The sequence below is a fragment of the Cynocephalus volans genome, chromosome 8 (genome assembly GCF_027409185.1).
Source record: "Cynocephalus volans isolate mCynVol1 chromosome 8, mCynVol1.pri, whole genome shotgun sequence".
In the NCBI taxonomy this organism is placed as follows: domain Eukaryota; kingdom Metazoa; phylum Chordata; class Mammalia; order Dermoptera; family Cynocephalidae; genus Cynocephalus; species Cynocephalus volans.
The window spans coordinates 28,690,166-28,705,349 of NC_084467.1; the positions used below are offsets into that span (position 1 = coordinate 28,690,166).

General features: G+C 44.2%; 1 protein-coding gene and 1 long non-coding RNA gene across 3 annotated transcripts in view; both read left to right on the forward strand.

Moving 5' to 3' along the window:
- LOC134385181 (protein argonaute-1) overlaps positions 1–6,460 on the forward strand; it is a 30,380-nt gene extending 23,920 nt beyond the window's left edge. For both annotated transcript variants that reach the window (XM_063107098.1, XM_063107099.1), the window contains exons 13-19: positions 434–593; positions 776–866; positions 1,920–2,114; positions 3,750–3,884; positions 4,505–4,606; positions 5,085–5,284; positions 5,527–6,460. In XM_063107098.1, coding sequence (XP_062963168.1) covers positions 434–593; positions 776–866; positions 1,920–2,114; positions 3,750–3,884; positions 4,505–4,606; positions 5,085–5,284; positions 5,527–5,635 — 992 coding nt within the window. In that variant the 3' untranslated portion in view covers positions 5,636–6,460. The remainder of the gene's footprint in view (positions 1–433; positions 594–775; positions 867–1,919; positions 2,115–3,749; positions 3,885–4,504; positions 4,607–5,084; positions 5,285–5,526) is intronic.
- A 40-nt stretch (positions 6,461–6,500) lies between these two features.
- Positions 6,501–10,269, forward strand: LOC134383688 (uncharacterized). Its single transcript, XR_010024202.1, has 2 exons — positions 6,501–7,021; positions 8,330–10,269. It is a non-coding gene; the product is annotated as an uncharacterized LOC134383688 (long non-coding RNA).
- Positions 10,270–15,184: the final 4,915 nt, after the last annotated feature.

A 15,184-nucleotide genomic window follows, 5' to 3' on the forward strand; every position in this document is an offset into this window, starting at 1 on the left:
CCCTTGCTCTTCTTTTTAGCTACTATGGCCTTTTAATTTCTCAAACATATCTTGCTATCTCTTGGCAGAGTACATTTTTGTATGCTGTTTCCTCTGCCTAGAATGCTCTCTCCCAAACTCCACCTCTCCTCTAAGTCCTTTACTGCCTTCAGATTTTAGTTCAATCATTACTTAAGAATCCTTTCCTGACTAGGTTATTACCCCCTATTATATGCTCTCATAGCTCCATGAAGTTTTTTATTATATCATTTATCAAATGTTGTAATTTTCATGATTTTTAAAATTAGTCACTAGGTAGTAAACACTATAATAGTAGGGTCCTTATGTATTTCTGGTCAACATTGTGTTCCCTAGCGCCTCATATACTGCCTGACATCTAGTACGCAACTGTAATTATTTGTTGAGCACTGATCAGTTTTCTCTCTGCCCATAGCTGAGGTGAAACGTGTTGGAGATACGCTCTTGGGAATGGCTACACAGTGTGTGCAGGTGAAGAACGTGGTCAAGACCTCGCCTCAGACTCTGTCCAACCTCTGCCTCAAGATCAATGTCAAACTTGGTGGCATTAACAACATTCTAGTCCCACACCAGCGGTATGAACTCTGTTATCCACTTGCCCTTGTCAAGGTACCATGCTGGGGATTTATGAAGAGACAGGATCCTGGCCAGGCAGAGTGAATCAGACACAAGGGGGAGAAGATCAGCATGGGTGCTGGATGGTGCCAGGTAGTGACGACCCAACTCCTCACCATTTTGTTTTCTCTTACTTGCTCAGCTCTGCCGTCTTTCAGCAGCCAGTGATATTCCTGGGAGCAGATGTTACACACCCCCCAGCAGGGGATGGGAAAAAACCTTCTATCACAGCAGTGAGTAATACTTTCCAGCTTCCTCACAAGTTTTTCTTCTTATCTCTGAGTATCCAAGACTACATACTTCCTTCCCTTGGCTCTAGCTCTTGACCCTTTATAAGGTCTTCTCCTTTTAGCTCACCATCCCCATTACCGACTCCCTTTGTATCTTCATAAAGTTAACTGTATGGTGTCTTTTTTTTCAGGGAGAGTAGTGAGAGTGTTGGCTGTGGCTCCATCACTCTTGCTTTAATTTCTCTCTCTCTCTCTCTTTGTGCCTGCTTTTGCAATGTAGTGGAGTGACTATGTCTCTATCTCTCCTCTGAAATCCTTTTAAAGGGAATTATTTATTTGCTGGGACTGTCCTTTCCTCTTTGCCACCCCATCCCTTATCTGTCTAGAAGATTATATGTCTGTCCAATCCTCTCCTGTCTTTTCTGCTCCCTGTCTCTTAGGGCCTTCCAAATTGCTAGGGGTCAGGTCTTCCCACTTCTGTTTTCTCAACCCTCACATTTCTCCAGGCAGACTGGTCTTAGTAAGTGCAGAGAAACCCTCTAATAAGCTTATCCCTATTTTTCTTGTGGCCATCCCTCCTAGGTTCTGGCCACTGTCTGTTCTGAAAACGGCATTACTCCCATCAATCACAAGAACACTGTTAATCATGTTCATGGTTCCTGGGTAGATTAGCACTTGAATGGAAAAAAGGATAAACTTGGCTGGATGAGGTAACTGTTTAATCTAGTGGTGCCGTATCTTCACATGCTCCTCTCTATCATGGGTAGGGAAATCAAATTTATCAAGTACCTACTGTGGGCTAGGCCCTGTGCAAGGTATTTTATATGTACCACGACAGCACTGCAAGCAGGTATTCTTATCTCCATCTCAGAGGGGGAAAAAGATCAGATGACTTCTGAATGCGTGATACAACAGAGATTGAAACCAGGGCTCACTGAATCCAAGCCCTACTCATTTGCTTGCACAGTTTGCTCCTAAGAAGCCTTTTCACAAACCCACACCCTGACAATGAAGGAGGGTGAAGGGTTCTGGGGGATAATCCTTTTTCTTTGTCAGGTTGTAGGCAGTATGGATGCCCACCCCAGCCGATACTGTGCTACCGTGCGGGTACAGCGACCACGGCAGGAGATCATTGAAGACTTGTCCTACATGGTGCGTGAGCTGCTTATCCAGTTCTATAAGTCCACCCGCTTCAAGCCTACCCGCATCATCTTCTACCGAGATGGGGTCCCTGAAGGCCAGCTCCCCCAGGTAGGGTCTACAGTAGGTGGAGAAAACCTTCACATGAGGCCAGAAGGGTAGGTGCTGTAACCTTTTGTAAGCTGTTGGCACTGGGTGGTGTGCTATTTCTTAGGGAACTTTCCTAAATGGGGTAGGTTTGGGGGCAGAAATCACAACTGAGTGGTGGAGTGTACAAACATCTATAGGCCTTCTTGTAACAAAAGGTACTCAGTGCCTATTTGTTAGTTCATGTTGAAGATTGATTGTTTAGATCATTAATTCTCAAACTTTAGTATATATCAAGATCACCTGGAGGTCTTGTTAAAACGGTTTGCAGGGCTCTACCCTTAAGAAGTTTCTGCTTCAAGTTCCTAGGTGGTACTGCTGGTCTGGAGACCACACTTTGAGAACCACTGTTATGACCTTCCTTTGTAATGTTCCTATTCATTCTCACTGCCAAGACTTCATATTTGTTCTTTAGACTTCTATACTGAACTGGTAATAGCATTATAACTACCATTTATTGGGCACTTATGTGCCGTGAACTGTGCTAAACACTTTATATACATGTTTTATTTAATGCTTACAATAGCCCTATGAAATAATTTTATTATTTCCACTTGATAGATGAGAAAACAGGCTTGGAAATGTTAAATGATTCTTTACCCAGTGTTACCCAGGCTAACAAGGGGATGGAACTGGGGTTCAGACACATTGGTTTGATTCCAAAGTCCATGTTCTTAACCATTATGCTCAATTTCCTCTAAGTCATCCGGTGTTTGCTAAAATACCACACAAATTTATATCACTTCTGTACAAAAATGTCTAGTGCTTCACATAGCCGTGGGTTTTAATTCAAAGTTCTTATCAAAACAATCAGTAGTTATTAAGCCCTGCTAGGTTTTCTGTGCTTTTACTTAATTATCTTAGTCTTCATAACACCTTTGAGAGACAAGTCTTATGAATAAAATTAATAGATGTGGAGAAAATGAGACTTAGAGGGGTTAAATAACTTGCTCAAGGTAATACAACTAGATAAAGCTTGGACTTAAACCTAGTTCTCATTGGTTCCAAAACCTATTCTTTTCTATTATACTCTTTCAACTCTGTATGTGACAGCCATGGCCACAGGCCACTATTGCCAGTGGCATTTTCCTTAGCTAGTCCATTTTCTTATAATGCTGCTTCTTTGTAGGACTGAATTAATCTACTCTTTCTGCACCCTTTCTGGAACTATATGTCTGTACTTCTCTTGTGGTCTAAACCCTGTCTGCTCTTTCAGCTCACAGGGGAACTCTCTTGATCCTGAAATCAACCTAACTTTGGGCATTTGATCTTAGTGATTATTCTGTGAACTTTGGTTCTGTGTCTTGATGTTGGGTCTCTTTATGCATAGGAACCAGGTGAGTGCTCTCTTCTGATGCCAAACCTCCCAGCCAAGGTTTTACTAGGAACATAGCAGGTAAACTGAGTATTAGGCTAGTTTTGGAAGCTGATGCTCAACATTCTCTACTTGTTGGGCATCAGCTTCTAAAGGGAGGCTGAAAAAATAAAGAGAGGCTAAGCCAAAGCCATATTGCAAGTAGCAACACCTTAATAGAGAAAGGCATGTGAACTCAAGAGGAGCTGTGTCTCTCTTTGTCTCCTTCCTCACCCTGTGCCTAGATCCTCCACTATGAACTTCTGGCCATTCGTGATGCCTGCATCAAACTGGAAAAGGACTATCAGCCTGGGATCACTTATATTGTGGTGCAGAAACGCCATCATACCCGCCTTTTTTGTGCTGACAAGAATGAGCGAGTGAGTGAGAGATTGAGGAGGCCACCCATACCCTTACCCTGTCTCCCTTGTCTTGATAGGGAAGAATCCCTTGAGATAAAGTCTGGGGTTTAGTCCTTGTCCTATCCATCCTCCCTGGCCCTTTCCTTTCCCCTACCTCTTATGGTCCTTCCTTTACCACCTCCTTCCTTTAGTGTCCCTCTCCTCCCCTCTTTCCCTTATACTTCCTCTCCCTCCTCTCCCTCCTCCTAGCTCCCTGGCCTAGACCCCATATATAGACCAGCTCCCAGAGAAGGGAAAAGGGAACTGCCATTTATTGAACTTCTCCTATGTGCCAGACACTGTACAAGGCGTCTTCCTCACAGCAACCCTGTGAGGTAGGTACTATTATTATCTCCAGTTTAACCTCGGAAAGGTTAAATGACTTGCTAAGATCATACAGCTAATAAATGGCAAAACAAGGACTTGAATACAGATCTGTGTGACTTTAAAAGACTATTATTTTAAGACATTGTACCCTGCGGGGACAGCAACTTCTGCTTAGCTCCTGGGATTCTGGTGGAGTCAGAGTAGAATTGAGGCTGGGCCCTAATTAGGGCCATACAGGTTTCGGGATCTTGGTTGTGTTTGTCTCTATACAGATTGGGAAGAGTGGTAACATCCCAGCTGGGACCACTGTGGACACCAACATCACCCACCCATTTGAGTTTGACTTCTATCTGTGCAGCCACGCAGGCATCCAGGTAGCTGGGCTGTGTCCTGGGGTTTCTAATGGGTCAAAGATTAGTTGTTTATTTCTACTGCCTCTAGAACATAGCAGTCATCACTGAGTGCTGTTCAAATCAGGATTGCTCTCTTAATAAGTCCTGAGTGCACTTGCAGGTTGCCCTTAAAAATGTTGCTTTCGGGCCAACCCATGGCTCACTTGGGTGAGTGTGGTGCTGGTGGTGCCTAGGCCATGGGTTCGGATCCCTATGTAGGGATGGCCGGTTGGCTCACTTGGGAGAGCGTGGTGCTGAGAGCACCAAGTCAAGGGTTAAGATCCCCTTACCAGTCATCTTTAAAAAAAAAAAAGTGCTTTATGACATTGGTGGCTTTGTATCTGCCTGTTCGTGGGTGGGTCATCCAACCCAGCCATTTATACTTAATAGTGATCCTGTTCCTTATCACCAGCCACCCATTCTACCCAACCTGGGGCCCCTCACTTTCCTATCTTCCCAGGGCACCAGCCGACCATCCCATTACTATGTCCTTTGGGATGACAACCGTTTCACAGCGGATGAGCTTCAGATTTTGACATACCAGCTGTGCCACACTTATGTACGATGCACACGCTCCGTCTCTATCCCAGCACCTGCCTACTATGCCCGCCTGGTGGCTTTCCGGGCACGATACCACCTGGTGGACAAGGAGCATGACAGGTGAGGCCTGGGATCAGGCTGGCTCCCTTTTTACCTTAGCCTGTTGTACCATACCTTCTCAACTCTCATTGGGTAGAAGGAAGTAAGTGCTTTTCTATTTGGTATTCTTGGGCCCATCTGCCCAAACCTGGGTTGGGGTTTTCTCTTAAATTAGTATGGGAATTGGCACCCCAGGGATGGATGAGGGAACTGGCAGCAACTGAATTCACCAGGAAGGACATCTTTCATTTTTTCCTTTTCAGTGGAGAGGGGAGCCACATATCTGGGCAGAGCAATGGGCGGGATCCCCAGGCCCTGGCCAAAGCCGTGCAGGTTCACCAGGATACTCTGCGCACCATGTACTTCGCTTGAAGGCAGAACGCTGTTACCTCACTGGATAGAAGAAAGCTTTCCAAGCCCCGGGAGCTGTGTCGCCCAAATCCAGAGGAAGCAAGGAGGAGGGAGGTGGGGTAGGGAGAAGTGCAGGAGGCCTTGTTTCCTTCTACAGAGGGGTTATAAGGGTGGGGAACAGGGCCAGCAAGACAGACCACCAGCCAGAAATCTCTGATATCAACCTCATGTCCCCTACCCCTCACCCCATCCTGTCATATCTGGCCCTGACCTCATTGGACCAAGAGGGGCAGCACTGGTGCCCACCATACACACAGGTGTCTCATGTGACCCACATTGCTAAAGACTCATGCTTGACAGCTTGGTAAGGTTGGCTTTGCAGCCCTGTGGACAAAAGCTGGTAGGTTTGGGTTTGATACTTTAGATGAGAAAATGAGGGGCTTGAGAAAGTGGGTGGGAGGAGGGAAGGATTTTTTAGGAGCCTTAATCAGAAAAGGTTTAGATTTGTTTAAGAAGAAAAATGAAACCAGACCCAGATCAATATTTTAGGATACTAGATGTTTTAATAGGATCAGAATCCAGTTTGTAGGAAGATTTTTAATGCTAATGGTTTTGGTTGCTCCTCCCCCAGCTGCCACCCCTCTTGCCCTTATTCCTCTCTCTCCATATTTTCTATCCCACCTTACGCTTCCTCCCTGACAGACATCCAGCCCCTAGTAATACTTAAGGCACTATGGCACTTAGTTCTGAAGTGACACGACCCTGTCTTCCTTCCGCCTGCTGGTGGGTAACCAGTGCCTTCCCTGTAACGGTAATGCTGCAGAACTGCAACCTTTTGTACCTTTCTTTGGGGGACGGGGTGGGGTGGGAGAGGAGGTAGGTGGGGAAGAAATACTCAGACCCAACAAGCCTCCAGCCAGAATGCCAGCTATTTTGCATTTAAAGGAATTGACTTCCACATTCATTGAGCTTTTAAAAAGACCACAACCTCAGAATGGTTAAAATCCATTGACATTTGCACTTTCAGATATGACAAGTCTTGGAGCTGCTGAGATGACTGGCCCCTGGCCTTTCTACTTATGCCTCCTTTTCTCCCTGTCCCCCCACCTCCCACCCTGCCTGGGTCTGGAGTTACTTTCATAGCATTTCTCACTCTTGGCTGCTTTTTTCCCCCTGATGGTCAAGTCTCTTATGTTTCAATATTTTTTAACTGGGGTGTCTTATAACAAAAGATCCTTAGATCTAAAATAAGAAAAAAAGAGAGAAAACTAAATGTTATTTTTATAGCATAACTTGAGTCTATTGCCAAAATCTGGAACTCTCTCCCATGCCTGATGAGTTTACATCCCGGAAACATTGAGCCATCAGAAGGAACTGTGTACCTGACTTCTTCTCTGGCCTGGCTAGGTAAGGGGGTGGTTATCTCCCCAAGGTGGGGCTCAGGCTCTATCCTTCCTCTGTGCAGATAATACCTTTTTCTTGCTATAGCCTCCCTCCTTTGCACTATCCTGCACTTCTTCTTACAAGTGCACCTTCCCTTCCTCTGGACTCCTCTAACCCTTTGACTCATCACGATTCCAGTGTGTCCTGTGGACAGGCTGAGGAATTTTGCTGCTCCCTATTGCTTCTGTTTACACAAATGAATTCTTTCTGGTTTCCCACTAGGGCATGTGAGTGGGTGGCATGGGCTGTTTCTTTTTTTTTTCCTTGAGATACGGGGTTTGGCTGTCTTGCAGGACTGGAGAAGAAGGGCCTTCTAGCTTGGTCCCTGCTGGCCTTGAGGCAAGGCCCCCTTTTTCCTTGACTGTTGTTTTTTCATTCCTGCTCCACTGCTTGGGATGGGGAGTTGCAACCTCAGTGTGGAAATTTCTCCTTTTGAGGAGCCTGGGCTTGGGTTTGTCCCAATCTGGTGATGAAGCCATGATACTTTAGACCTAGCGCAGGCTTGGAGGCCAGCTGGAGAAAGGAGGGTCTAAATCCTGGCCTGTGGAGTGAGTTACCCTTTCTTCTCCCCAGCAGCCCTTGTACAGACCCAGATTTGCTATGCAAAACAATTGATACCAGGTTCTGTTCTGGTTGGCTACATTGTTCAGCAACTTCACTAAACGTAGCACAAACATTCATTATGGAGAAAGCATCAAGACTGTTGAGTAACTCCTCCTCTATTTTTTTTCCTGCTGGCCTCAGCTTGGGGTGCCCTATGGGCATAAGCCCAGCTGAAGAACAGAATGGAGGGCTCTGGGAGGAGGCCACTCACTGGAGAGCCTACATTCCTTACACAAGTGCCTAAAGAGAGTGATGCCAACACTCCATCTGCCCTATCCATCACCTTCATGTACAGTCTACTTCATGTTTTGTCAACCTTTGGGGAGGGGAGCTTTCCTGGAGCAATGGGCTCTACATGTTCTCTCCTTGGGTACATTTTGGGGGCTGGGATCAGGGCACTATTCCTGGAGGGTCCAGTCATTCACCAGCATTTGCAAATGTTCATAAGGAGCAGGTGGCAGCCACTACACCAAACAAGTTTGTGTTCTCTCCTTTTCTCTCTTTGCCTCACTTTCTCCACTTGGGTTTTGAGCTGGGGCTTGAAACACATTTTTAGCCCTTTGGCATTGCATATGCCATTTAAGAAATAAAAGCAAGAGAAGTAGCCTGGACAATGACAAGAAAATGACTTCTTGATCTAATTTTTTTTTTTTTTTTTTTTTTTTTTAGATGAAAAATACCCTCTGACCTTGAGGATTATTCTTGTTTAAAAGGGGTGCATTCAGATTGAGAAGTGGTGTTGGCAGCAAGCTTTGGCTTGGGTCGATTTGGTTTGAATGGTGCTGCTTATCCAAATTCCAAGGAAGTATTTGGGGGACCCCAGCCTCATTCTCTTAGACAGGTCTTGTTCCCTTCATTCCACTGTTTTGCCTTTTCCTCATCTCTCTTTCCCTGGCTTCCTTTTCCTTTTTTCTATTCACTCTGCTTGCTTGTTGGCCTGACTGCCTGTCTGCCTATGTGACGATGAATTGTCTGCATGGCTGCAATGATCTCACTGTTAGCTGGCAAGGTCAGGCTTAGCTCCATGACTGCAGAAGACCAAGAACCTGTTCCCCAGCTCTAGTGGTGTCCACTCTGGGATGGACTGCCTCAAGCTTACACTATAGCAGAGCAGCAGGCCTGCCCAATTAGCATGTAATCAGGAGGGCTTCTGGCAGTTTCCACACCTGTCCACTCCTTGGAGCTAGTTTCTTTCCATGCTTTTTCTAGATCTGGTTCTTTTTCTCTACCTGGGGCATCCCTTTTCTGAGGTTGTCCTACGGTTGAGCTATTTGGGTATCCAGGATTAGAGAGCTAGGGAATGAACATAGGGGAAGAAGGGAGTGATGAGAAGGGAATGGAGAGATTTTGTGTAAAAGATGGGAAAGGAGAGCACTGCTCTTTGATTATTTATCCAGTCCAGCCTGATTCATTGGTGGTTGATGGAGGTGCTACTGCTGGCCTCTAGGGATAAGCAAGCCTAGGGCTATCGTTGCTGAGAATTCAGGCTTAGAATAAGGCTAAAGAAGAAGTGTGAAACCTCCCTAAAAAGCTCCTATTCCTACCTGCTGGATAGCTTCTCTGTGGCCTCCTCTTTGGCTAAGCAGAAGTGTATTTGGAGAGTTCTCTTGTTCTGTCCAGAATTCTGTGAATGAGGTCAGCACTCAAGATGGGAAGCAAAGGGAACATTGACTTCTTAGCTGCCCAATGAGATATCTGCAAGGCTGGTGGGACAATGTTTTTAGACCTGGCATCATGTGGAACAAAGAAGAATGGAAGTTCCTTCCCCTTCAGGATAGAAAAGTCATCTCAAACTAGCCAAAAGGCAGTTTTGGAAAGCACGTTGGGGGAAGTTATTTTTATTTATTTACTAGGCTTAGGCCAATCCAGGATCATAGCTGAGATGCCTTCCTTCTTCAAGTCTGATCATGGCAGGGATATGCAAGGCACTCTTTGCTATTTGGCCTTCTAAGCAGATTGGGAAGGAGGGATTCTCCGATTTTCTCTTTCCCCACATTTACTAGGACTTGCCTTCTCCCTGGGCAGGGAGAGAGGCTGGGTTGGTGCTCTCCCCTTACTCTGCTCCTACTGACTTAGAACCTCTGGCTGCTGTTAGGGGGCCCAAGGGAGTGGAAGGAATGGGCTCAAAACAAAACAGAATGAGGTGGGGAAGGCATATTTTTTTCTTTGAAAAGGAAAATAGGAAACTCTCCAAGAATTGTGCAAGTGAATACAATGTGTCGAATGCACTGAGTCCCCTTGTGTAGTAGCAATAAGGAAGAATGAAATGACTTTCCTGTGCACACAGTCCAACCTGATTGGTGTGTGATGTTGCACTTAGCCATGTGGTGGGCATGTGTGACTACTCTGGGTTTCACTTTAGTTTCTGAACTTTTTATCCCTTTCAAGTCCAGCATGGATGGGGAAATGTCCCTGGAGCCCCAAGCTGTGTACTTGTTTGCATTTGTTTCCCTTTGAGACTTGTGTTTGTGTCCTGCTTTGAGCTGTACCTTGTCTAGTCCATTGTGAAATTATCCCAGCAGCTGTAATGTACAGTTCCTTCTGAAGCAAGCAACAGCATCAGCACAATTTTGTGTTTTATAAAGACAACAGTGGCTTCTATTTCTAAAGTACGGTCTCTCTCTCTTCTTTTTTCCTACCAGCGAAACAAACTGTAAGGATTAATTGCATCCCTGGTAGGTTATGGTTAGAATAATAGATTGTTGTGCCATCGTACTTCACAGGGTCTCCATTCATTCTTCATTCGACACACATGCAAAAGCACTGCGCCAGCAGTATTGTGAAGGAAAAGGCAAGCTCAATTCAAAAATGAGGAAACCAGTGTCTCTCTCTGTAAGGAGTTTAAAGCTTGATGGGGGATATGATTAGCCAAATAGTCCCCTGGTACTGGAGAAAGATAATGAGTGACTAGAACAGTCTATAGCAATGAAGATAGAAAGTGCAGATTTGAGAAACGAGATAGAATTAATAGGACTCAATGGTTGATAGGAGGGGAAGAGAGTAATAGAGGCTAGTGCCTGATTTCTGCTTGAGTATATGAATATATTGGGATATTCCTCTAATGAGGAGGAGGTGGGAGGAAAGTATAGAAGGAAGGTGGTGAATTTTGTGAAGAAAGACTTTTAGCCTTGTATGGACTGAGTTTTGAGGTTCGTGTGGGTTTTCAGTAAAGGTTTGGTGCTCTTCAGGACTACAAAACTGCAGTTACAGATATGCAGTCATACTCTTATAGATGGTAGTTATAGCAATAGGCATGAACAAGATAGCTTGGAAAAAGAGAAACGTGTACAACCCTAGGAAACTCAATTTAGGATGGAAGGAGGGAGTAGGTCTAAGGTGACAGTCAAGACACTAGCAGATACATTGTATATTTTTGACTGGTTTCATGAGGTGGGAGAAAAATCAATAGAGTTGGAAGAGGGTCCAAAGAAGGGAGAGTTTAACAACATGAACTGCTGCAGAGAGGGGAGTATTTTTTTCTGGTCATTTTACCATCTCCCCATCTTCTTTGGGATCTTATATGACTTGACCTGTTTTGCTGTCCAGGATTTCTTGAAAATGAGCATTGGAAAAACTCAATTTAAATAAAGCTTAGACTAGGATTCCAAATTGTTCACACCACAACTACCGCAACCCCACCTCCAACTTCTTCCTCTCCTTAGGAGATAATTATAAGAGAATAAAATAAACAAAACCTAATTTTGTCCCTAACCAGTATCATAGATGATGTTCCAGTGCACTATCTAGCACTTAGCAACTGGCTGTATTTATTTTCAAGATTTGTCTTCTGCAGAGCCTGTGAATTCCTAGGAGCTGAAACTATTCTGGGCTGGCTGGTTAGCTCAGTTGGTTCGACCTTGGTGTTCTAACATCAAGGTCAAGGGTTCAGATCCCCATACCAGCCAGTCACAAAAAAAAAAAAAAAAGAAAAGAAACTACATTCTATTTATTTTTATCCTCTCAGGGCCATAGCATATACCAAGGGATCAATATTTGTTAGTAGATTTAAAATGAGCTAGAAGTGTGTGGTTTATGAGTACAGAGGGGGGAATCAAGACGTGATATTGAGTGCACAGGATGGACTCAGCATTCTTGAATCTTCAGGTAAGCAGAAACTTAACCAGATTATGTTTTGTTCCTTAAGGTGGTACAATTGTCAAGCATGTAAGTTCTGGCATTCCTACCTGGTACTGCTACAGCATTGTTATTTCTGTGCACTGGGGGAACATGGCTCAGAAAATGATTCTGGCAGAGGGCCCAGTGAGAAACTGTGGCAGCTGGTGTGTACACAAGTGGGCCTGGCATTCCTCTGGAGGCCAAGGGTTGTGACTTTGCAAATTGCAGAGCTAACCTGTGGCTACCACCTGCCTGATTCCCTTGGGAAAGACCCAGCCAGACCCATGCTCCTTTTCAGCAGCAAGGGTTAGGGAGATTGATTGAACTTGAAGAGCAAATTGGAACGTGAAGCAGATTTTCCCCAGTTGATATAAGACATAAATTTATGACCCTAAGTAAAGCAGAAATAAAGTATTCAGCAGAGGGAGTAGGAGATGACCATTAATGGCAAAATTTTGCTTATAAACTTCAGTTTTAGAAGTTACTGATTTTGAAAGGGCTTCAGAGTTTGGCTATTGGTTGGTGCTGAAGAGAAAAAGACTGGGAGCCCAGGGTGTGCATTGTCTGGTCCTGGAGCCCATGATTTTTGAGTAAGGGCTTGTCCTAGCCCTTTTCAGCACTGGTTGAGCAGCCTTCCCTCTGCCCTGTCATTTGGCAAAATATGCTGTAGCACATTCTTTTCTAGCAGGTTCTTGGGGTAGAGTGAGGCTGAGTATTTATTTGTTGGGTATCTTGGCTTAGCAGACCCCAGAATCTCATGGCAAGTAGGGTTTGGTGGCTAAAAGAAAATATTATGGTGCTAGGAGAACACTAGTTTGAAGTTCTGAGCCTGGGTCATCCCAAGGCTTCTGTCTATACTGCTTGAATGGAAAGTAACCGTTGAGTTGGAAAATTCGCTCTGCCTTTTTGTTTCTAGCTTTCCAGACATTTATTTCTCTGGGCTATAGGCTGAGGAAAGCTGGCAGGTTTAGAAGATACACAAAGCATGACAGAAGTAGTACTTCAAAGGAGCGGGAAAAGTGGACTTAACTGGGGAATGAGGTGTATGTAGAAGTTCTCCACTTATGCACCACAACTACCTTCCCCAGGACATCTTATCAAGGTTTTTTTTTTTTTTAGCCCTTTGTTTATCCTACAGGAACATATTGTCTTGTTCTAGACTGTAGCAGCTTCACCAATTCTCTTGGCAATGTTTTTTTAGGTCAAAGTAATATTGAGGGACCTTTCTAGGGAGCCTGTGTTCCCTCTTCCCTATCATCCAAAGGCAAGGAACTTTCCTCTTAAAAGAGAGTGGGAGCTACCAGCCAGGTTTTTGGAAAAGGTCTATGGACTGTAAATGGAGGTGAGCTGCAAAAGGAGAAAGGGCTTGGGTACTGTAAAGTACTTTGCTAGGTGTTTTCTACAGTATCTGTTATAAATTGCATCTTCACAGCAGTCATATGAAGTAGTTTGTCAATTACCTTCAATTGCAAAAAATCTTGATTAAGTTGGCTTAAATAAGGAAACTATCATTTTACATGACAAGAAGTCCTGATTTAGTATGTCTCTGAGGTTGGTTAATTGATTCAGTGGCTCAGTGATAACACCAAAGAATCAGGTTCTTGAAGTCTTTTTGCTCTGCCATTCTTTGTTTGGTTTATCCTTAGGCTAGTTCACCTCATGGTCCCACTATTGCTACTGTTATTCCAGGAAGGAAATGCTGACAAACCAATGTCTAGCAGAAGAGGGTCTAATGTCTCCCAGTGTTATTTTCTAAAATAATGAAATCTTTCCCTGGAAGCCCCAGCAGATCTGGCCTCATGTCTTATTTGCTAGAAATGGGTCATTTTTTCACTCCTATTCTGTCACTGGCAAAGCAAATAAGCTCATCCATCATTGAGTGGCTTAGATTAATCAGCAGTTACCCTCTGAGTCATGTAGACTAGGAAGAAAGATTAGTCATGTCTATCAGCCAAAAAGGAGATAAGGACAATTAGGTAGACATCCAGCAGTGTCTGCTTCACATGGGCACTCTGACTTTCACAGGTAAGGAACATGAATCTCAGAGCGACTTTCCCAAGATCACAGTGAGTAGCAGAGGGCCTTCAGTCTTAGTTCTGCCAACCCCTAAAGCCCGTGTGTTTTATATTGTGTACAAAGTAGCTTGCTTTCTGCCTTATAGAAACTGCTCATCTAGGAGAAAGATTTGAACTCAGGTGCCAAACTGATTCTAATCTTGGCCCATGTGAGAGTATTCTATCCAGTTCTCCTCATCCACTGATGTTTCTTATCTAACACAGGAAGCCTTGGAGTATATAAAAATCTTACAGTGGCAGCAAAGAAGGAGACAGACACTGAGTCCCTGAGCGTGATTTGCTGGGCTTGGAGACTTACCAACAGTTGGCCGTCCTGTCTTTCCTGAGTGTACTTGGTATTTGGTAGCTTACTGTGCCTTTCCCTAGTGACCAATGATATTGATCATCTTTTCATGTGCTTATTTGCTGTCCCTTTATCTTCTTTGTCAAATTCTCTGTCCACATCTTTTATTCATTTTAAATTGGGTTGTTTGTCTTATTCAGTTGCAAGAGTTCTTTATAAATTCTGGACTCGTCTTATTGGATATGTGAGGATACATCAAAAAGTTCATGGAAAAATGGAATTGAAAGATAATACGAATCTTTCCGTGAACTTTTTGAAGTATCCACATATGTTTGCGTATACTCCCAGTCTGTGGCTTGCCTTTTCAATTTGAAGAGCAAAGTTTTAAATTTTGTCCAGTTTATTAATTTAAAGTTCAATTTATTGCCTTCTTTTCTTTTTTTTTTTTTTTTTTTTTTTTCGTGACCGGCACTCAGCCAGTGAGTGCACCGGTCATTCCTATATAGGATCCGAACCCGCGGCGGGAGCGTCGCCGCGCTCCCAGCGCAGCACTCTACCGAGTGCGCCACGGGCTCGGCCCTATTGCCTTCTTTTCTAGTTCTTTTTGTATCATATTTTAAGAAATTTTGCATTGGGTGTTTGGTGGCTGCTGAAGTGGCTCAACTTTCAGAGGGCACTGACTTCTCTGCACCTGAGATTTTATACTATTTCTATAATTCTTCCTTTTGAGAACAACCAGTGACACCAGGGATGAGAACAGAATTTTAGCCTACTTCCTGAGCTGCACTCTTGAAGCCCATTTACTTATTCATCCATCCTTTTATCAATCTGACAAATATTTACTGAATGCTGCAGTGTGTCAGGCTCTGGCACTGTTCTAGGCACTAGGGCTATGGTAGTTAACAAGATACACAAAGATCCTGCACTGTGTCCTTAAGAGCAGATGCAGTTGGGAGTGAGTTATCCAAAATAGGGTGTCCCCGTGGTCAGGGGAAAGCCTTATATAGCTTTGCCTTTGGCAGAATTATTTAAATCTTTTTTGTCTTCCCA